The sequence below is a fragment of the Mastigoproctus giganteus genome, chromosome 8, assembly GCF_048544385.1.
Source record: "Mastigoproctus giganteus isolate SK-2022 chromosome 8, ASM4854438v1, whole genome shotgun sequence".
In the NCBI taxonomy this organism is placed as follows: domain Eukaryota; kingdom Metazoa; phylum Arthropoda; class Arachnida; order Uropygi; family Thelyphonidae; genus Mastigoproctus; species Mastigoproctus giganteus.
Genome location: NC_143582.1, coordinates 209,412,958 through 209,436,313, shown reverse-complemented (window position 1 = coordinate 209,436,313; position 23,356 = coordinate 209,412,958). Strand labels below are relative to the sequence as shown.

Below are 23,356 nucleotides of genomic sequence, written 5' to 3'. Positions count from 1 at the left end.
CCAAATAACTGTAGGTAGGATGAATTTGGTTTATTTAAATAAGTGGTTCACAACAAAGGCACTACTAACCTTCCTCCACTTTTTGATTCTTATTAATATCCATGGGTATTATAAGAATTTTTTGGGGAAGCTGCTGGATATATACAAATACAGAAAAGATTTATAATTGATTATAAAAAATTTATAATCAAAGCTAGTTTAAAATCCTGGCACACCTTTACACAGATGCATATGCCCACATGTGCTTGAAAGCTTTGAGATGCTCCAAAATTTCCTATAATTTTGCCCCCTCCAACAATACTTCTTATGTCCCACCTCAGTGGGGATAGGACTTTGAGTTAGGAATCACTGCTTTAAACTGCCAAAATATTATTGTGAAATAGTCATAAATGTTCTGCATGAATGACTTTTTATGAAAGGTAAATTTTCATGTTATGAAGCGCTTTGTTATTCTTCACTGAAATTTTTTTTAAAGCATTTATGATCAAATGTAGGAATGCTCTTTTTTTTTTTTTTTCATTTTAATATAATTGATGATTATTTCTTTCCACTGGCTAATTAAACTCTGTGTAATGAATCTCTTATTTTGTTAGTAGATAATGCTAATTTAAATCTGAATTCTTTGATCTTTAATGATTTTAACCTGCCTGCTCCATGTTGTGATTAGCTAAGAGAAATATTCCTCATTCAGTGTAAACAATATGACCTTAAACAAATTAGCTCTTCTACAAGAGGAAATCAGGTTTCAGGTCACATTTTATGTAAAAATTGATAACCTTCATTTCATGATTCTGAATTATCTTTAGATTATAATCATCTTACCTTAATAGGTTCAATAATAATAGTCTCCTCATCCTATGTATATGATAAGAAAATATGCTTTTTTTACAGATTTTTATGTAATTTTATATAATTAGAAAATATAATTTTATTCCCATGGGAACTACTGGTGATCTGTCAAATAGTTCTACTAGCAGTGGAACTGTTGAACAGTTGACTAGCCTGATGACATTTAGTGCTGCTGCTAAGACTGTCACTATCACACCATTCCCAGAGACATTTAAGTGCATTAAGCAAAGTATTTTAGGAAAAACTAGTCTTTCTGTAAGAAAATACTAAGCTCTCTCTCAATGCTGTGCTGAATTTGTTTCACTAAAAGAAGCAAAACCAAGAAATTCTTATAAAATAGAATTCCAAAACAGTTTTTTTTAATAAGAAGCCTCCCACCTTTTTTCCTGATCCTTGATTTAGATTGATTAAGAGTAGTATCCTGAATAAAAAAGTACCTCACTGCATTTTTAGGTTAAAAACAAATTATTACAGGACAATTTAGATGCAGTACATTAAATTTTAAATAATAGAACAGGTAATGAAGTTTAACTATTTAGGAATACAGATAAATAGTCCAGAAATAACTCAAGCAGAAGTAAAGGAATAAGCATTAAAAGTGAATAGAATATCAAGAGATCTGAATAATATAATTTGGAATAACCCAAAAATTAATCAGAATGCTAAATTTAAATATATATAAACTATAGTAAGATTTATAATAATATATGCAGCTGAAACAAGAGGCACAACAGAAAAAATAAAACAAATAAATTAAACTATATAAATGAAAATGTTAAGAAATTAGGAAACATTGTAAAATGTGATCTGTAGTGAGTTGACATATGGCAATTATTAGAATAAAGTTTTCTTGAATATTTGTGAAATAATTTTTTTTGATGTAATCTGTGATTTTTTTTGTGTACTTTTTCTAGTAAGTTAGTTTTTTATGTAATATTTGTTTTTATATTGTGGAATGCTTTGTGATAGTTTTTATGCTTTTGTGATATGGGAAATATTTCATGTTATTTTTTATTCGCAATATTAAAATTTTATCCTGAAAAAAATGTATCCATTATATTTCCCTAATTGTTAAAAAAAAGACGAATAAAAAAGTTGTGTGTGTGCCGAGCATGCGCAGTAGATGATTTATGTGAAACATCCTTTGCGTTTCTTTTAGGTATTTTGATTATTTTTTATTGTAAATATTTTATTGATTATTCACAGATTTCCATAATTTCTGGAAGACAAGATACAATGGATTTATGATAACTAAAGTAAGAGATGTATACTTGTGAGTGCAACGTATCTAAATATCTCTGTAAAACAGCACTGATTGATATACCGATCTTGTAGTTGAAGTGACATACGCAGGTGTTAGGGGCACCTAACAATGGAATGTAATGAAAATGCGAGACGAAAAAAGAAACTGTTGACAAATATTTGTATCGTTTGCAATCATACTTACTGCAGTAATAACTTCAGGAAGCATGATTGTGATATCATACTATTCAAAAATTCTAAAAAGTTAGAAATCCAGACACTCGTATCCAGTTATCATCATAAGGAATGACTACCAGGTTTTTAAGTTTTTTTTTTTTTTTTTAGATAGACCAAGGAACGTTTTACACATTCACTTATAAGCATGGTTAAGGGGGTAATAAGCCGCATCTGCCCATCCCCCCCTGACTCGAGATATCATACCAGTCATGAAAAATGCGTCACGCGATCTAATCGCACTATTACTAGTGAGAGCATGGGAAGCACCTCTAGTGGCAGCCACATATGATGTCACTTCCGTGACCAATCAAATTTACTCGGTAGAAAAACTGCGAGCCCATTGTTAAAATATTCACAGCTCAGCACTGAGTGTAACTATACACTAACATATTAGTGTAACTTTTGCCCCAGTACTTAAAAGTGCAGAGCCTAGAGAATAGCCATGCAGTCTCATCTTCACATGAAGGAGCTTTAGTCTTTTTATCTAATTAAATTTGCTACCATTGATATTTAAAAACCCATTTATGTAACAAAAGGACTTTTGCCAAGTCAAGTAGGTTACGTTCAGCTTTACATTTATTTTCATTATCTAACTTTTTTTTTAAGCATTCTTCATTTGGGAGGTGGTAATATTTGTATAAACAATACATTCCTGCCTGATTTTGCAGTCCAAATTTATAGTATTGCATTTATGCAAAAATATGTTTTTGTTAATTGCTGAATTTTGAGGAATGCAAATAACATGATAAACACAAGGAATAATTTAATGGCAATTAAATTATCATTGTGTGTGTGTGTGTGTGTGTGTGTGTGTGTGTGTGTGAGAGAGAGAGAGAGAGAGAGAGAGAGAGAGAGAGAGAGAGAGAAAAAGAAATGCATTAGCAGTTTCATTCAGATATACCAAATATAAATATTTTAGGGTCTCAATGATTACCTGGAAAAGAAACGATTGTATTTCCCAAGGTTCTTCTTCCTTTCTAATGATGAATTGCTGGAAATTCTTTCAGAAACAAAAGATCCTAAAAGGTAATTTTTTTATTTGGATTAAAATTTCTAGAAACGGATTTAAATCTTTGATAATGAGGTACTCATAGTCTTTTCACAGTAAAAAGAATAATGTACCCCTTTTAATTCTTGTTTTTATCCTTGGTTTAGTGTTTTGGTTTCATCTTCAGTTTACTGTTTGGTTTAACCTTTTTTTAATTATCACAGCTTTTATTTAATTTTTTGATTTCTGCTCCTTTTTTAGGGTTCAGCCACATTTGAAAAAATGCTTTGAAGGAATTGCAAACCTTAAATTTTTGGAAAATTTGGATATCACCCACATGAAAAGTAGTGAGGGTGAAGAAATTTTACTTACAGATATAATTTCTACTGTGAAAACACGAGGTCAAGTAGAAAAATGGCTCTTAGAACTTGAAGGAATCATGAGAAATAGTATTCATCAAGTATGTAGAAATTTTTTCATATTTCCATTTCTAATTATCTGTACATAGGAATGAAATAATGATAATGAAATTTCTCTCTAATTATACTCTCTCAAACTTGTTATCAGTTTTTGTAATTAAAATCAATAAAGGCAAATAAATTTATTAAATAATTTTACTAATAATTTTGTATAATTGTGAAGTACTTTCAGATACTTAGCTATTTCCTGTGGGATATGAAAAAATTAAGCCCCTCTGGCCATGTGCTATCTGTAGCACTCTTGCTCTGTAATGTAATTTCTTTATTTGACATTGTGATTAATAAACTGATATTTATTGTTTTCAGTCCTTAAAAGATTAAATTTTTATGAGGCATTTTAACAGTAAATTTTGATACTTTCCCTAAATGAAGAGCCAGCACCTCCATTTTTTTTTTTTTTTTTTTTTTTATTTCACACTAAAGGTACTAAAGTCTTAGAGCTTTTTCCAGCTGAAATTTTGCTAGAAAGAGGGTTGTTGTTAACATGTAATGGAAAATAAAGAATTATATTACTGCTGCATTACCGTATGATCAGATATGATATTGATATCTCCTCAGTACATACATTTCATTTATTCTTTCAGGTTACCTGAATTAAATCAGTTATCAAATGCCCAGAAGAGTTTTTCTCAGATATATAGATTCTCATAATAGTATTTAGCATAAACAAAAACAGCAATGAATATAAAGAATCTTCTTGTGAAAGAGTAAATATATTAGTTTACTGTAGGGGGAAGTGAGTAACAGAATCTTCATGTATTTATCAACTCTTTTCAGATTTGTATTGCCAAGCAATGAAATTGAGCCATACTAAAATATTGGTCCTGAGGTTTGTCATGGACATTCTTCTAGTGATTATAGCCTAAAACATTGATGGAGTGCTGATAATCAGATTTCAATGGTTGAGTCAGGTGCATTGAATTTTGGAAAAATTCAGTTATTCTGCAGCAGCCAAATTTCTACTTGCACCTTCACACTGGTGGGACTGTTAGTAACCGTAGGTATATATCCCATGTGTTATGCCCAAAATACTATTAGTGCCTTGTATAGTAGAGGTAACTACCCAGGTGCAAATCAACATAAGTATGGGACATCCACACTGCAAATGAATTGGTTGAGCCTCTGTAAAGTAAACAGTAATAAGTGGTAGATGACTCTTAATACTTAATGCAATAACACCACTTTACTTAATAGAGGCTTGAAGTAGCAAAACTACGTTTGACCTCCAGAGCAAGCACTCTCTCTCCTATTTTCTTCTATCATGCATTGTGAATTGTATCTTTAAGGTTTTGACAAGCATCATGGTGAGACCCAACATTCCTTGCATTTAAAGGGTACAACTTTAAACTCTTCTCTTAGACTGGCTACAAGATAGTCCACTAAGCTGAATCTACTTATAATGCTCTAGGAGCCATTTAGAACAGCTAGCAAATAATCTTTCTGCTTCTATGCAGTCAACTGTGTAGGGGGCAGAGATTCTGAATAGTGTGAATGCAGGAGGCACTACAACTATGCTATGTTAAGAAGATGGGTAGTTTAGTATAAAACCATAAAATTATAATAATTAATAGTTAAGTTATGATAATTAGTAGTGGAATTTTTAGATTTAGTGGGGGTCATAGTCCACAGTAGTCTAGCTGGACTGGTTCCACGGTCTAAATTTTATTTGGAGTATAGGATATTTGATAGTATCAAGTCATTTTTAAGAAGTAATTTGTATGAGTAATAATTAGTTAATTATAGCAGACCCTCAAATTCAGCATCGTAGAGAACATAGCATATTCTGGATTTTTGAAAATTCCCATTTTTGTGGGTTACGCATATAGCCTGAGTTTTCAGGAGTAATTGGCAAAGGATGCAAAGAAATCCTTGGCAAAGGATGCAAAGAAAAACAGAAAAGAGTTCTTTACCTATGTAAACTCTAGAAGGAAAGGGATGAATCAGATTAGTCCACTGGATATTGATGGTTCAAATGTTAATGATCCTGCTGAGGTTGCTAACAAATTAAACGAGTATTTTGCATCTACATTCGTACATGAGGAGTTATTCAGGGAGGGGAATGCCAGAGGTGAGGTAAACTCTGGCAGTGAGCTTGATGATTTTGTAATAACTGAGAGGAAAGTGGAGGAGAAATTGTTGAAGATAAACATAAAAAAGGCTTCCAGGGTGGATGAGATCTATCCAGTTATATTAAAGGAGGCAGCAAAGGAAGTAAGCAAACCCTTAGCCATAATTACGAGAAATTCTTTGGACTCGGGGGAGGTACCCATGGACTGGAGATGTGCAAATGTGACCCCAATTCACAAAGGAGGATTGAAGGGCGACACAAGTAATTACAGAGCTGTTAGTTTGAATTCTTTTCCAGGGAAATTAATGGAGGCACTGGTTAAAGAAGCACTGCAGTATCATCTAGACAAGACTTCAGTTATAGCTCGGACACAGCATGATTTTGTTAAGGGAAAGTCTTGCCTGACCAATTTGATTGGATACTATGATGCAGTCACTAAAGAACTGGATGCAAGGAATAACTTTGATATTATATATTTGGATCTTAGAAAGGCTTTTGATACAGTTGCACATGGAAGACTGCTGAACAAATTGGAGCAGTTTGGCATTGGAGGCAAATTGCTGCTATGGATAAAGGGGTAGTTGTGGGGGAGAAGACAGAGAGTGGTAATCAGTGGACACTGCTTGTCGTGGATTAATGTTATTAGTGGAGTCCATCAGGGTTCAGTGTTGGGTTCCATTGTTATTTTCTGTATTTATAAATGATATTGATGATGGTATATCAAGCTTAATGTCCAAGTTTGCAGATGATACAAAGGTTGGCAGGGTTTTTAAGGACACTACTGACAGTAAGCTGCTGCAACAGGTTCTGGAAACATTGAGCAGATGGGCTCAGATGAGGCAAATGAAGTTTAACATTGACAGATGTAAAGTAGCACATATGGAAACAGTAACCCCAGAGTAACGTATTAATTCTGTAGTACTAAACTGACAGTGGTAAAGAACGAAAAGGACCTGGGGGTAATTGTGTAGGCAGATGTGAAGTTTTCTGAGCAGCGCAGACAGTCTGCAAGAGTAGCTCATGGTGTCTTCTCAATGATATACAGGAATTTTTCTAGCAGGGATAAGGAGTTGATTATCCCCTTGTATATGGCAATGGTCAGGCCACACCTTGAGTTCTGTATACAGGTCTGGAGGCCTCATTTCAAGATGGATGTAGAGCTGTTGGAACGGGTACAGAAAAAGGCAACAAGATTAGTGAATAGAACAAAGGGTTGCTCTTATTAAGAAAGGGTTAAGTTGTGCAAACTACAGTGTCCGGAGACTAGGCACCTGCGAGGTGATCTGATTGAGGTGTATAAAGTTTTGAATGGTTTGAGCATGCTCAATGCTGATGGGATTCTTCCTCTTGCTCAGAATAATCACTTGAGAGAGCATAAATTGAAATTGGGGAAAGACAGATGTAGGATAGATGTGCGGCAATTTGCCTTTAGCCAGCACATAGTTAGTTGGTGGAACAGACTTCCATCCCTTGTTGTGAAAGTTGATAGCCTAAATAAATTTAAAGCTGAGCTGGACAGGTATTTGGAATGAATGGAGGGGTGAATGGGAGTGGGTTTTTTTTTTTTTTTTTTTTTTTTGGCTGATGCTGCATAAGCTTGCTTTCTTGCATCGTATGCCTCTGCTAATGCTAATTCATAATTTTTATTAGATAATACAGTCTGTTCTCGTATAGCACGATAGTTGTGTTCCTAGAAACTCTCGTGCAATGCAAAATCGTGCAATATAAACAACAGGCCCTATGGGAAAAGTGGGGTTAGGTGCCGACCACCCAAGATTGAACACACATTTGGAACCAAAACATTACCAAACACAATAAATAATCGGGTAATTTTAATCGTTATAAAATACTTACATATTTTATAACGATTAAAATACGTAATAAAAAATTCAATATATTTTTTATTTTAATATAATAAATAATAAAAAATAAATATTTTTTATTATATTATAATAAAGTATTTTTAGTATTTTTTAATACTAAAAAAGTATTTTTTACGAATAAAATACGTATTTTATTCATAAAAAAATTATTATTTTAAATAAAATAGTTGTAATAAAATACTTACGTATTTTATAATACGTAAGTATAAATTATAATACGTAAGTCTTAATAAAATGCTTACGTATTTTATTACGACTATTACGTAATAAAATATTGCTAATGCTTTTGCTTCTATCGTAAGCAAACTTGTTTTTTGTTTGATTTTCTATCCAAACAGATGACAGCCGTTCCATCTCTTCCAATTCTTTGTGTCTTAATCTAATGGATTTTAATTACACTTTGAGTTGTTCCCGCTATGAAAGTTGTTTTTATTTTCTCTGCATTCTTTGTAATTCTCGGCGTTGCCTCATGTAGGTCTGCAGCACGTGCAATATCACGTGGTCTTTCATTTCGCTCAAAGCGTTTCACAATTTCATATTTTTTTCTCTATCGACAGAGGCGGACTGGCCATAAGCCTTACCCGGGAAATCCCGGTGGGCCGGAGACCGGTGTGATTTTGGCCATAAACCGTAGTATGAGGCCACTATAAATTTTCCCGGGTAAGAATTTTTGACCCAGTCCGCCTTTGTTTATCGATATTGCTTTTTTTTTTTTTTTTTTTCTCTGAATCTGCAGTGTCTTCACCAGGACGCTTCCTTTTCACACCTTTTAAGTATTTTACTAATTTTTAGGGAATAAAGCACAATTACAAAATGAGGATGCACGCTTGATACACATAAACAAAGCTGCGCGCGGGTAGCAACTGAATAAACAACACCGTAAAGGCCGAGATACACTATTAACACCCCACATTTTACTAAAGCACATTTCTGGGGGTTACTACCATAAAACAATAAAAACAATTTCCTGTTTTGTTTCTGCTAGTGGAATCTGTTATAAACTGGTAGTAAACTCCATCTAATTGCATTTGCGATTATACCGATAGCTGGAATTGTGTTGGTTTTTACGTTATTATGGTGAAATATGTTTCCCCTTCACTGATATAAAACACATAAATACATTTTCAGAATCTTTTTCATTCCTATCGTGTTGCGTTCTGTTGGGGTGATTCCGCGTTCGACTGCCATTTCTTGTAAACACAAAGGCGAATCGTGCATAAGCGAATTTGGTTCGTGTTATATAAGATAACGTTCCCCTATTTATAAATCGTGTATGATCGAATTTGTGTAATGTAAACACGTGTTATACGAGGACCGACTGTACTGTAGCTCTGATTCCTATAATTTCCACAGAATGATAGTCATTCACAGTAAGCCAAAATGTTAACCTGTACTGCCACAGATTGTAGATGTTGGAATCTGTTGAAGCTATAAGGCAATATCCTATTGTAGAACAAGCAATGGTGAAGAATAGGAGGCAGAGGATTGTTTAAATGGTCATTCTTCCGAGTGGTCCTTGGATATAAGTGAGAACCCTCAAAATTTCTAGTGCCACTCTTGTTTTTGATCTTTGTAAATAGCAGAGATGAGAGAATAGAGGGTACAATGTTGAAATTTGCATATTAGCATTAGTAGAGGCACATGATGGAAAAAAGCAAGCTTAGCATTAGCATTAGTAGAGGCATATGATGCAAGAAAGCAAGCTTATACAACATCAGCCAAAAAAAAAAAAAACAAAAAAAAAAACCACCACTCCCATTTCACCTCTCCGTTCATTCGAAATACCTGTCCAGCTGAGCCTTAACTTTGTTTAGGCTAATAACTTCAACAAAAAGTGATGGAAGTCTGTTCCACCAACCAACTACCCACTGGCTAAAGGCAAATTTCCGCACATCTGTCCTACATCTGTCTGTCTTTCCTCAATTTGAATTTATGCCCTCTCAGGTGATTATTCTGAGCAAGAGGAGGAATCCCATCAGCATTGAGCATGCTTAACCCATTCAAGCTCTTATACACCTCTATCAGATCACCTCGCCAGTGCCCAGTCTCCAGACTCTGTAATTTGCAAAACTTAAGCCTTTCTTCATAAGAGCAACCTTTGTTCCATTCACTAATCTTGTTGCCCTTCTCTGTACTCGTTCCAGCATCTCTACATCCTTCTTGAAATGAGGCCTCCAGACCTGTATACAGTACTCAAGGTGTGGCCCGACCATTGCCTTATACAAGGGAATAATCACTTCCCTATCCCTGCTAGAAAAATTCCTGTAGGTCATTGACAAGACACCATGAGCTACTCTTGCAGCCCGTCTGCACTGCTCAGAGAACTTCATATCTGCCTGCACAACTACCCCCAGGTCCTTTTCATTCTCTACCACTGTCAGTGTAGTACCACAGAGTTGATACGTTGCTCTGGGGTTGCTGTTTCCCATATATAGTACTTTACATTGTCAATGTTAAACTTCATTTGCCACCTCTCAGCCCATCTGCTCAACTTTTCCAGATCCTGTTGCAGCAGCATAGTGTCAGTAGTGTCCTTGACAACCCTGCCAACCTTTGTATCGTCTGCAAACTTGGACAGTAAGCTTGATATACCATCATCAATATCATTTATAAATACAGAAAACAATAATGGACCCAATACTAACCCTGAGGGACTCCACTAATAACATTAGTCCACAATGAGCAGTGTCCATTGATTACCACTCTCTGTCTTCTCCCCCTCAACCACCCCTTTATCAATAGCTGCAATTTGCCTCCAATGTCACACTGCTCCAAGTTGTGCAGCAGTCTTCCATGTGCAACAGTATCAAAAGCCTTTCTAAGATCCAAGTATATAATATCAAAGTTATTCCCTGCATCCAGTTCTTTTGTGACTGCATCATAGTATCCAATCAAATTGGTCAGGCAAGACTTCCCCTTAACAAAACCATGCTGTGTTTGAGCTATAACTGAATTCTTGTCTAGATGATCCTGCAGTGCTTCTTTAACCAGTGCCTCTATTAATTTTCCTTGAACAGAAGTTAAACTAAGAGGTCTATAATTACTTGTGTCTGTCTTTGATCCTCCTTTGTGAATTGGGGTTACATTTGCACATCTCCAGTCTATGGGTACCTCCCCTGAGTCCAAAGAAGCTCTCATAATTATGGCTAGGGGTTTGCTTACTTCCTTTGCTGCCTCCTTTAATATAACTGGATAGATCCCATCCACCCTGGGTGCCTTTTTTATGTTTATCCTCAACAATTTCTCCTCCACTTTCCTCTCAGTTATTACAAAATCATCTAGCTCACTGCCAGTGTTTACTTCACCTATGACATTCCCCTTCCTGAATAACTCCTCATGTGTGAATGTAGATGCAAAATAGTCGTTTAGTTTGTTAGCCACCTGAGCAGGTTCCTCAACTTTTGAACCATCAATATCCAGTGGACCAATCTGATTCATCCCTTTCATTCATGAGTTTAAATGGGTAAAGAACTCTTTTCTGTTTTTCTTTGCATCCTTTGCCAAGGATTTCTCATAATCTCCCTTTGCCTGCCTAATCTCCTTTGTGACTTGGTTACAGACCAACTTATATCTATCATAGGCTTCCATGTCACCCATTAATTTGTATGTATGCCATGCATTTTTCTTCTCTGCCATTCTGATGCTTCTACAGCATCAGCCAAAAAAAAAAAAAAAAAAAACCCTTCTCATTTCACTGATCCATTCATTTCAAATGTTTGTCTAGTTCAGCCTTAAATTTATTTAAGCTATCAACTACCCACTGGCTAAAGGCAAACTTCTGCACATCTATTCTACAACTGTCTTTCCTCAGTTTGAATCTGTGCCCCCTTAGGTTTGTAATCTGGCAATAGGAAAAATCCCATCAGTATTGAATTCAATGCCTTATATACCTTAATCAGATTGCCTTGCAGGTGCCTAGTTTACAGAAGCTGCAATTTGCAGAACTTAAGCCTTTCTTCATAAGAGCGCTCCTTTGTTTCCTTCACTGTCTTGTTGCCCTTCTCTGTACTCATTTTAGCAACTCTACATCCTTCCTAAAATGAGGCTTCCAAACCTGACTGCAGTACTCAAGGTGCAGCCTAACCATTGCCTTATACAACGGAATAATTACCTCGTTATCTCTGCACGCAAAATTCCTGTATATGATGATTGACAAGACCCCATGACCTACTCTGGTAGCCTGTCTACACTGCTCAGATAACTTCAGTGACTGTACAATTACCCCGAGGTCTCTTTCATTCTCCACTACCGAGTTGGTACATTTCTCTGGGGTTACCGCTACCCATATGTAGTACTTTGCATTTCTCAATGTTAAACTTCAGTTGCCACTTCTCAGCCCATCTACCCAACTTTTCCAGATTCTGTTGCAGCAGTATACTGTCATTACTGTTATTAACAACCCTGCCAACCTTTGTATCATCTGAAAAGTTTGACATTAAGCTTGATATACCTTCATCAATATTATTGATAAATATACAAAACAACAATGGGTCCAACACTGAACCCTGAGGGACCCCACTAATAACATTAATCCACCTAGAACAGTATCCATTGATTACCACTCTGTCTTCTACCAGTCAACCATCCTTTTATCCATTGTAACAACTTGCCCTTAATGCCATACTGCTCCAATTTGAATTTGTACAGTGGTCTTCCCTGTGTAACAGTATCAAAATCATTCCTGAAATCGAAGTATTTGATATCAAAATTACTTTTTGCATTTAGTTCCTTTGTGACCACATTATAGTATCCAATCAAATTGGTCAGACAAGACTTCCCCTTGACAAACACATTCCTTGTCTGAATTATTACTGCTGTTTTGTTTAGATGATCCTGCAATGCTTCTTTAACCAGTGACTCCATTATTTTCCCTCGAACAGAAGTCAAACTTACAGGTCTGTAATTACTTGTGTCTCCCTTGATCCCCCTTTGTGAATTGGAGATACATTTGCATATCTCTGCTCTGTGGGGACTTTCCCCAAGTCCAAGGATGTTCTTATAATTATGGCTAAGGATTTGCTTACTTCCTTTGCCACCTCCTTTAATGTATCTGGATATATCCCATCTACCGCCAGTGCCTTTCTTATGTTTATCTTCAACAATTTCTCCTCCACTTTGTTCTCAGTTTTTACAAAATCACTTAGCTCCTTGTTAGAGTTTGGTAAACATCTGGCATTTCCCTACTTTGAATTACTTCTCATGTGTGAATGTAGATGCAAAATACTGATTCAGTTTATCAGCTATTTGAACAGGATCATCAATAGTTGAACCATCTCTGTTAAGTCTGCACTTGTCTAACCTCCTTTGTGACTTGATTACAGACTACCTTGTATTTACCCTAGGCTTCTGTGTCGCCTGACAATTTATGCGCATCTCGTGCATTTTTCTTTTTTACCATGAGTCTCATTAGTTCATCTGATATCTGTTTGGGCCTAAACCTAGAGCAGTATTTCTTAGTTGGAACAAAAAGCCTAGTAGCTTCCTTGAATGCTTCCCATTTAGAATTTGCTGTTGGTAACATCATCAGTTAGTCTCACTGTATAGAACCTAAAAAATCTTTGAGACCACTGTAGTCACCTTTATGAAAGCAAAAACCCTTCCCTTTACACCTGATGGTAGTTACATCTTTAAGTAAATCCCACTTCAGTACACCATGATCACTGCCACCTAGTGGTTCCTTTATTTGTAAATTCTTAATGCATGAATAAACACTGTTGATAATCAGATCAAGAGTGTTACTCACTCTTCTTGCCTCTCTCGCCTCCGTAGCCAGGTGGGAAGGAGCAGCAGTGCGTAGCACACGCTTCTTGATTAGACCGGGGTTCGAGCCCGTCACCACCAAATACGGAGGATGCGGAAAGGTCAGGGAATGACCACCGCATATCCCGGAGCAATATGGCCTTAGTTGCTAATGCTCCTAAAAACCAAATAACAAACAAACAAACAAACAAACTTGCCTCTCTAACATGTTGCTGTAGAATTATCCAATAAATTAAAAAAAGCCTTGCTGGTGTGCAAGTAACTAATCCACAAGTTCCAGTCTATATCTGGGAAGTTAAAATCCCCAATTATAAGACACTCTGATTTACTGGCCCACTCTATTTCTCTGTATAATTGTTCATTGTACTCATCAGACTCATTAGGCCTATAACAAACTCCTACCCTCATTTTTGCTTTCCCAGTGCTTATGTCACACCAAACTGACTCAACATTGCACTATCCATCTGTGTCAACTGGATGCACTTCCTTATATTTTATGTTTCTTAACTAACAGCATAACCCTTCCTCCATTCCTGTCTTGTATATCCTTTCTGTACACATTGTACTGCTTATATCTGAGTGGCACCACGTCTCTGATATCCCAACAATATCTACCTTGGATGTCTTAACCAGTACTTCAAATTCATCAAATTTATTTACTATACTTCTAGCATTGATGTACATGCAAGTATACAGCATCTGTTCTTACTCTTAGTTACTCTAACACAGCCCATGTGTTTACTTGTTTCATAACTCCTAGCAGTTCCTGAAATCCCTAGCAACTGGCTATCCTGGCTTCTGCTCATTCCAATAGAAGCAGTGCAAAAATCATTTCCACATCTGCCTGCGGCTACTGTTAATCTATTAGTCTTTAAATCCCCCCCTTCCCAAGCTAGCAATTTTCTGACCTGCAGAACATTGCCTCGATAGCATTAGCAAATATTCTTGCACCCCTTATATTCAAGTGTATCCCATCCCTGTAGAAGCAATCTCTCCTGTTAACAAGCACAGACCAAGCTTAGAAAAATTCTACCCCATGAATCCTGCACGATTTCTCCATGGCCGAATTAATTGACAAGACTCTCATCATATACTCCCACCTAATGTGTCTGCGCAGGATTGCAAACACTTTCAAATTTAACCCTAACTGGCAACTTTTTTTCAACGTTGATCTGTACTTGCTTAGTAAAATTGTTGATATCAGAATATTTCCTACACTTAATGACATTTAGTGTAGGAGATATGCAAAAAATTAATGACAAATATTCATATAAGTATTTAAAGGATTGGGGATGGCACTAACCTCCAGGTAGTCTCTTGTGTTATTATATTTCTTCTGTTTTTTGACAAGATGTATGTAATCATATAGTTTTATTACATTATGCATTATACTGTACAGGTTGTTTCACTGTCTCTAGAAGCTTATGTTGAAAAACCTAGGGAAGCTTGGGTTCTAGACTGGCCAGGACAAGCTGTTCTTTGTGTAACACAGAATTTCTGGACAGCTGAGATACATCGTGCTATTACAGAAGGAGATCATGTAAGTCATAATTTACCTTGATAATTCTATAATTTCAGCTATATCAATATATCCGATACTTTGAGTTAGCATTAGCATTAGTAGAGGCATATGATGCAAGAAAGCAAGCTTATTCAGCATCAGCCAAAAAAAAAAAAAAACAAAAAAAAAACACACACCACTCCCATTTCACTCCTCCGTTCGTTTGAAATACCTGTCCAGTTGAGCGTTAAATTTGTTTAGGCTATCAACTTCAACAACAGGTGATGGAAGTCGGTTCCACCAACCAACCACCCGTTGGCCAAAGGCAAATTTCCACACATCTATCCGACATCCGTCCTTCCTCAATTTGAATTTATGCCCTCTCAGGTGATTATTCTGAGCAAGATGAAGAATCCCATTGGCATTGAGCATGCTCAAACCATTCAAAGCCTTATACACCTCTATCAGATCACCTCGCTGGTGCCTAGTCTCCAGACTGTAATTTGCAAAACTTAAGCCTTTCGTCGTAAGAGCAACCCTTTGTTCCATTCACTAATCTTGTTGCCCTTCTCTGTACCTGTTCCAGCAGCTCTATATCCTTCTTGAAATGAGGCCTCCAGACCTGTATACAGTACTCAAGATGTGGCCTCACCATTGCTTTTTACAAGGGAATAATCACCTCCTTATCTCTGCTAGAAAAATTCCTGTATATCATTGACAAGACACCATGAGCTACTCTTGCAGCTCGTCTGCACTGCTCAGAGAACTTCATATCTGCCTGCACAATTACCCCCAGGTCCTTTTCTTTCTCTACCACTGTCAGTGTAGTACCACAGAGTTGATACGTTGCTCTGGGGTTGCTGTTTCCCATATGTAGTACTTTACATTTGTCAATGTTAAACTTCATTTGCCACCTCTCAGCCCATGTGCTCAACCTTTCCAGATCCTGTTGCAGCAGCATAGCGTCAGCAGTGTCCTTAACAACCCTCCCAACCTTTGTATCGTCTGCAAACGTGGACATTAAGCTTGATATACCATCATCAATATTTTTATAAATACAGAAAACAATAATGGACCCAACACTGAACCCTGAGGGACTCCACTATTAACATTAGTCCACGATGAGCAGTGTCCATTGATTACTTCCATCCCTTGTTGTGGAAGTTGATAGCATAAATAAATTTAAGGCTCAGCTGGATAGGTATTTCGTACGAAAGGAGGAGTGAAGTGGAAGGGTTTTTTTTTTGGCTGATGCTGCATAAACTTGCTTTCTTGCATCATATGCCTCTACTAATGCTAATTACCACTCTCTGTCTTCTCCCCCTCAACCACCCCTTTATCCATAGCAGCAATTTGCCTCCAATGCCACACTGCTCCAATTTGTGCAGCAGTCTTCCATGTGCAACAGTATCAAAGGCCTTTCTAAGATCCAAGTATATAATATCGAAGTTATTCCCTGCATCCAGTTCTTTTGTGACTGCATCATAGTATCCAAACAAATTGGTCAGGCAAGACCTGCCCTTAACAAAACCATGCTGTGTCCGAGCTATAACTGAAGTCTTGTTTAGATGATCCTGCAGTGCTCCTTTAACCAGTGCCTCTTTTAATTTTCCTGGAACAGAAGTTAAACTCACAGGTCTATAATTACTTGTGTCAGCCTTTAATCCTCCTTTGTGTTCAACAATTTCTCCTCCACTTTACTCTCAGTTATAATGAGATTATCTAGCTTACTGCCAGAGTTTAATACACCTCTGGCATTCCCCTCACTGAATACTCCTTATGTGTGAATGTCGATGCAAAATATTCATTTAGTTTGTTAGCTACCTGAGCAGGATCATCAACAGTTAAACCATCGACATCAAGTGGACCAATCTGATTCATCCTCTTGCTTCTAGAGTTTACATAAGTAATGAACTCTTTGCATCCCTTGCCAAAGATTTCTCGTAATCTGCCTTCGCCTGCCTAACCTCCTTTGTAAAATGGTTACAGATCAACTTATATCTATCATAGGCTTCTGTGTCACGTGTTAATTTATATGTATCCCATGCATTTTTCTTTTCTGCCATATGGTTCATCTGACATCCATTTAGGCCTAAACCTTGAACAATATTTCTTAGTTGGTATGTAAAGCCTAGTTGCTTCCAAGATAAGTTCTTTGAATGCTTCCCATTTTGAATTTGCTGTTGGTAACATCATCAGTTGGTCCCACTGTATAGAATTTAAATACTATCTCAGACCATCGTAGTTACCTTTATGGATGCAATAACCCTTCCCTTTACCCCTGATGGTAGTTACCCCTTTGAGTAAATCCCACTTCAGCACACTGTGATCACTGCCACCTAGTGGTTCCTCTATCTGCAGATTCTTAATGAATGAAGAATCACTACTGATAATCAGATCAAGAGTATTACTCCCTCTAGTTGCCTCCCGAACATGCTGATGTAGAAAACAATCATCCAATAAATCCCCAGAAGCCTTGCTAGTGTGCGAGTGACCAACCCACAAATTCCAGTCAATATCTGGGAAATTAAAATCCCCCATTATAAGACTCTCTGATTTACTGGCCCACTCTATTTCCCTGTACAGTTTCTTATTATACTCATCAGAGTTATTAGGCCTATAGCACACTCCTACTCTCAATTTTGATCTCCCAGTGCTTATGTCACACAAAACTGACTCGACACTGCACTGTCCAGCCATGTCGACTGGCTTCGCTTCCTTGAATTTTATGTTTCTTAACTAATAGCATAACCCCTCCTCCCTTCCTATCCTGTCTATCCTTTCTGTAGACATTGTACTCCCCAAATTCTAGTTCTGCATTCCTTATATCTGTGTGACACCACGTCTCTGATATCCCAACAATATCTGCGTTTGATCTTTTGAGCAATACCTCAAATTCATCAAATTTATTTACCAAACTCCTAGCATTGGTGTACATGCAAGTATACAGGCACCTGTTCTTATTTTTAGCTGCCCTAACACAACCCATGTGTTGACTTGTTCCGCGTTGACTCCCAGCAATCTCTCAAATATCCTGCATCTTGTTTTCCAGGCTGCTGCTCATTTCAAATAGAAGCAGTACAAGAATCACTTTCACCTCTGCCAATGGCTACTGTTAATCCATTAGTCCTTGTATCCCACCAAGCTAGCAGTTTTCCAACCCACCTAACACTGCCTCGATAGCATCACCAAATATTCTTGCACCCTTTCTATTTAAGTGTGTCCCATCCCTGTAAAAGCAGTCCCTTCTGTTAACGAGCACAGACCAGGCTGAGAAAAATTCTACCCCTTGAGCCTTGCACAATCTTTCCAGGGCCAAATTGATCGACAAGGCTCTCATCAAATACTCCCTCCTATCGTGTCTGGGCAGAATTGCAGACACTTTCAAATTCAACCCTAATTCATGGCTTTTTTTCAACAGTGACCTGTACTTGTTAAGTAATTCTGCCGGTCTCCTACTCTTAATATCATTTTGAGGAAAGACAGATGTAGGATAGACGTGCGGAAATTTGCCTTTAGCCAGCGGGTGGTTGGTTGGTAGAACAGACTTCCATCCCTTGTGGTGGAGGTTGATAGCCTAAATAAGTTTAAGGCTCAGCTGGACCGGTATTTTGAACGAACAGAGGGGTGAAGTGGAAGTGGTTTTTTTTTTTTTTTTTTTTTTTTTTGGCTGATGCTACATAAGCTTGCTTTCTTGCATCAAATGCCTCTACTAATGCTAATGCTAGTGCCAACGTGTACAACTATATCACCTTTTGCCCTTAAAAGATGATATCCGCTCTACAACGTCATCAACCTTTGTCCCTGGCAGACATATCATGGTCCTGTTCCACCTATTCTTTTTACATACCATGTTCCCCGTTTCCCTGACAAGAGAGTCACCAACAACTACTAGGTCCTGTGGGACCAGCACATTCTGCCTTGGGGTTTGGTTGCCGCTGTGTTGCGTGATGACCCAGTGAAGCTCTGGCGTTGATGTGGGCAGCGGAGAGCTTGATGGGCCCCTCACTTTAGATCCTTCAAGGGCATCCACCCTCTCCTTCAAGCTCTCATATAGGCCCATAACAATGCTGAGTTGTCTTCTTTTTCGTTTCTCAGAAAAATAGTAAAATCGTTGAAATCTGAATTTTTTAAAAATTCTGATAAAAATATCTTTTGATTTTGATAACAAATATGGCTGTAAAAATCACCTACCAATAATTTACTGTAATTGTTCAGTTAGCTATATATATATAAAAAATTCTTTATTCTGCAGGTTTTCATTTCCAACCCAATATATACAATATGACTTAGAGATAGAGATGATACCCACTTAGTTTAAAAAGCAATAACATTTATAAAAGCTAAAATCACTAGAGATTTATTTTCAAAGCAAATAAATAAAAGGGGTGGTAACATTTCTAACTTGTTCCTAGTAGTCACAAGCCAAAAACACTGCCCTCTCCTCTTAGTAAATTAGTGAAGGCCGTGTTCCTTTTCAATCAAAATTATAAGACCAATGAGAGATGAGTATAGAGATAATATGTCCCAAGCATTAAAACAGGTTGATGGGTGATTAACTGATTACTAATATGTAACAACATTCATAGTGATGTCTAAGTGTTTTATACATAAGCTAAAAAGAAAAAAGCATTAGTTCAAGCTATCCCATCAAGGTGGTTTGTGTGGTGTTACAATTCCATGAAGTGTTACAACCTCAAATATTTAATATACTCATATGTATAACTTTATGAATAAGTTTGATAAATTGTGGACTTAGTTTGCAAGCCGAGTAACTTTCTGTCATGAAGCCTTAACACCTAAAGCATATTTCCTCCCAGCATTTGAAAGTCTGCTGGCTCCAAACAGAATTCATAGTTAGCAAGTTGCCAATTCACTTTTCAGAACTGTTAAGATGAACATTATTTAACTTGAGCTACATTAACTTAAATATAATTGTATTTGGACTACTAATCTGCCATACATCAGTACTATTTGGTTAACAAGTTTTTTGAATAAAATTGAAATAAATCAATTTAAAAAAAAAACAAAACAAAACAAAAATAAACATGAAGTTTAGATATTCTGCAGTATCCTTTTTTCAGTTTCAGTGTGAGAACCTACCAGATATTGTGAAAGAAGAAAGAATTGTTGTAGAGCAGTCTTTGGTTAGGGAACTGACAAGTACACATGGGAGCTTGAATATGACAAATTATTTCAAGTCATGCTTGACAATTCCTCTTAGTGATGCTGAATATGGCAAATTATTCCAAGTCATGCTTGACAATTCCTCTTTGTGATGCTGAATGTGACAGAATATTCAGCCACATAAAAAAAAAAAGTTAAAATTTGCTCTTTCTGAAGTTTTGTAAATGCTCTATACAGCAGTGCCACTGTTATTAACAAAACTTTGATTCATCATCATTTCTGAAGAAGGCAAACCTGCTACAGTATTTTTCTTTAAGCAGTTGTAATCAGTTGATGTCTAACAGATACAGGAACTCCCCGACTTACATAATGGTTGTGTTCCACGGAATTCTATGCAAGTCGGATTTTACATAAGTCAGAATTTCTTCCATGCTTGTGCAGCACTCGCAACTGTGCTCACTAAATTGACTGAATCAAAAAAAAATGTTTGACAAACATGCAAATAGAATTATTTATTCTATCTGCGCATGAGATAGAAAATTGAATAAATTGTATTTATTCAATTTTCTAACTCATGCGCAGGAAAAATTATAAAAGCGTGCAATTTAAAAAAAATTTCAAAATTATAAAATTACAAAAAAAGGGAGACAGGCATAACATCAGTAAGTTTTACCTCTTGAGTATAGTTGCCAGAATTGACGTCTTCAGCTGATAACTATGCCACTGTGGAGGTTGAGGGCTGTGGAGATTTAGAAGGGGTCGGCCGCACAACCTTATGAAAGAACATATTAATGGATGACTGGATGGTGGCTTTTTTTCTTTTCATCGTACATTTATTTGTAGCAAGCAAGCATATCATTCACCCCTCTGTTAACTTTTAAGAATCGTTCATTGTCAGGATCCATCTTCTCAAACCTCGCCGTTGCTGATGCAATTTCACAAAATGCTATTGCCATCTCTCTGGTGATGAAGCATCTCTGCTTTTCATTTGGTTCATCTTGAGCTTCGTCAGCATTTTTTTTCTTTCACTATCACTGCCTGCAAGTTAATAAGTTCTTTAGATAATTCCTTCTCTTCTTCCTCTATTAACTCCTCCACATCTTTGGCATCAACCTCCAACTGAAGTAGCTCTGCAAACTTTACAATATTATCTGTAACCTCTTCATATGATTCATCTTTTTCAAATCCTTTGAAGCCTTTTATGTGCTGTGGACATATTTTCTTCCATGCGCCATTTAAACAACTTTTAGTAATTGCCACTCAGGCGTTATTAAGGTTTAAGATGGTGTGGTAAAAATTGTAAGATTTCCAAAAGTCTCTTAATGCAAAATTTTTCTCATTATCTACTGCACACAGTGCCTGAGCAAATATTGTGCCTAAATAGTATTCTTTTAAATTTGAAATAACACCCTGATCCATAGGTTGGAAGAGTCAGGTCGTCTTTGGCAGTAGAAATATGACTCTCATGTTCGAATTGAAATCATTTAGATGCGTAGCATGTCCAGGAGCATTACCTAATAGAAGCAAAATCTTGAAAGGAATGTTGTTATCTTTACAATATTTTTCAACTTTGGTAATGAAGCAGCATTTAAACCAATCCTCAAATAGAGATATTGTTATCCGTGCTCTCTGGTTCGATTGGAAATGCATGGGTAGGGTGAATTTATTGATGCCTTTAAATGCATGAGGATTTCCAGAATTGTAAACAAGCAGTGGTTTTAATCTGTAATCTCCTGCTGCATTAGCCCCAAGCAAGAGTGTGGCCCTATCTTTTGACTCCTTGAAACCTGGCATTGTATTTTCCTCTTTGGCAATGTACGTTCGATCCGGAATTTTTTTCCAATTCAGAGCAGTCTTGTCAACGTTAAAAATTTGCTGCGTTGAATATCCACCTTCATCAATAATTTTTTCTAACACATCACAAAATTTCTCTGCAGCTGCAGAATCGGCACTGGTGACACTGTATACTTTAATGTTGTGGAAACCAGCACGATGCTTGAACCTATTAAACCATCCATTGCTTGCCATGAACTTGGGCTGGGGTTCGCTGTACTTATCCTTAATATCTTCATAAATACTTGTTGCTTTTGCTTGAATGGTCATTAGACTCATGGGCACTCACTTCTGCATCTGATTTTCCATCCATATTATTAACAGCTGTTCTATCTTCGATATAGCACCTGAATGCTGTTTTGTGATCACTGTTGATCTTAAGTGCATTGATCCTTCGAAATGCTCTTTTATACGCACACTGTCCTTTAAAATAGTATTCACTGTTGAAGCAGTGAGACCTAATTCCCTTGCAATAGATGACAAACTTTGTCCTGCTTTGTACTTCTTAATCATTTTCATCTTCATTTCTAAATCAATTTTGTTTTGTTTCCTGGCACTGCCAGCACTTGCACTTTCCATTGGTTGCTTTCCCTTCATCATTGTAATACGTAAATAGGAATGAAGAGAAGTTTCTGAAAAACGGTTGTCAGTATATGAAATTTGCAGTTATCGGTATTATTGCAAATGCAATAAGATTGAGTTTATTACTTTATAATTAGATGCGCACTAACAGAAAAGCCCAATAAACCAGAAAGTACAAATTGTTTTTATTTTTTTATGGTCATGACCTCTAATTTATTCTTTTATTCTTATAACGGGAACATATGATAACAATGAAAGGGTAATGCAATTTCCATTATAAATATGACCCTTTAGATAGATAAATAGCTTAGTAATATAATGAAATTTTCAACTTCCAAGGACTTGGAACGAATTACAAAAAAAACAGTGTGTAATTGGGTTCACATTACGATATTTTCATGATACCTCTGTTCATTCCTGTGGGATGCAAAATACGTTTGCACAAACTGGAAAAACTTATGTAAAGTTGAATTTCCGTAATTAGAGTATTACGTAAGTCAGGGAGCTCTTGTATTCCAAACAGAAATCACCACAGAATACTCTGCAGGTAAACAAACCTATGGCTGTATTTTTATATAGGAAGTGTATGTTGTCAGCGAAATTTAATTTTTAGTGGACTTTACAAAGCTACCTGTTTTCTTTCTGAAAAATCTCCAGTTTTCCTTCTGCTTTTTGCAAAGAGCTCCTAATGTTTTAAAAAAAAAAAATGTTTTCATTTTTATCTATTTTGGCCAAAAAAATCTGTTTTCTCTCTTCTGCTTACTGTATGAAATGTTTATCAATGAATATTTTTTTTTAAATTTTTGT

General features: G+C 36.5%; 1 protein-coding gene across 1 annotated transcript in view; it reads left to right on the top strand.

The window, feature by feature from the left end:
• The window catches only part of Dhc36C (Dynein heavy chain at 36C), a 592,122-nt gene that overhangs the window by 43,312 nt on the left and 525,454 nt on the right, over positions 1–23,356 (top strand). Inside the window, exons 8-10 of the mRNA XM_090380456.1 lie at positions 3,248–3,354; positions 3,578–3,776; positions 14,906–15,046. Coding sequence (XP_090236582.1) covers positions 3,248–3,354; positions 3,578–3,776; positions 14,906–15,046 — 447 coding nt within the window. The remainder of the gene's footprint in view (positions 1–3,247; positions 3,355–3,577; positions 3,777–14,905; positions 15,047–23,356) is intronic.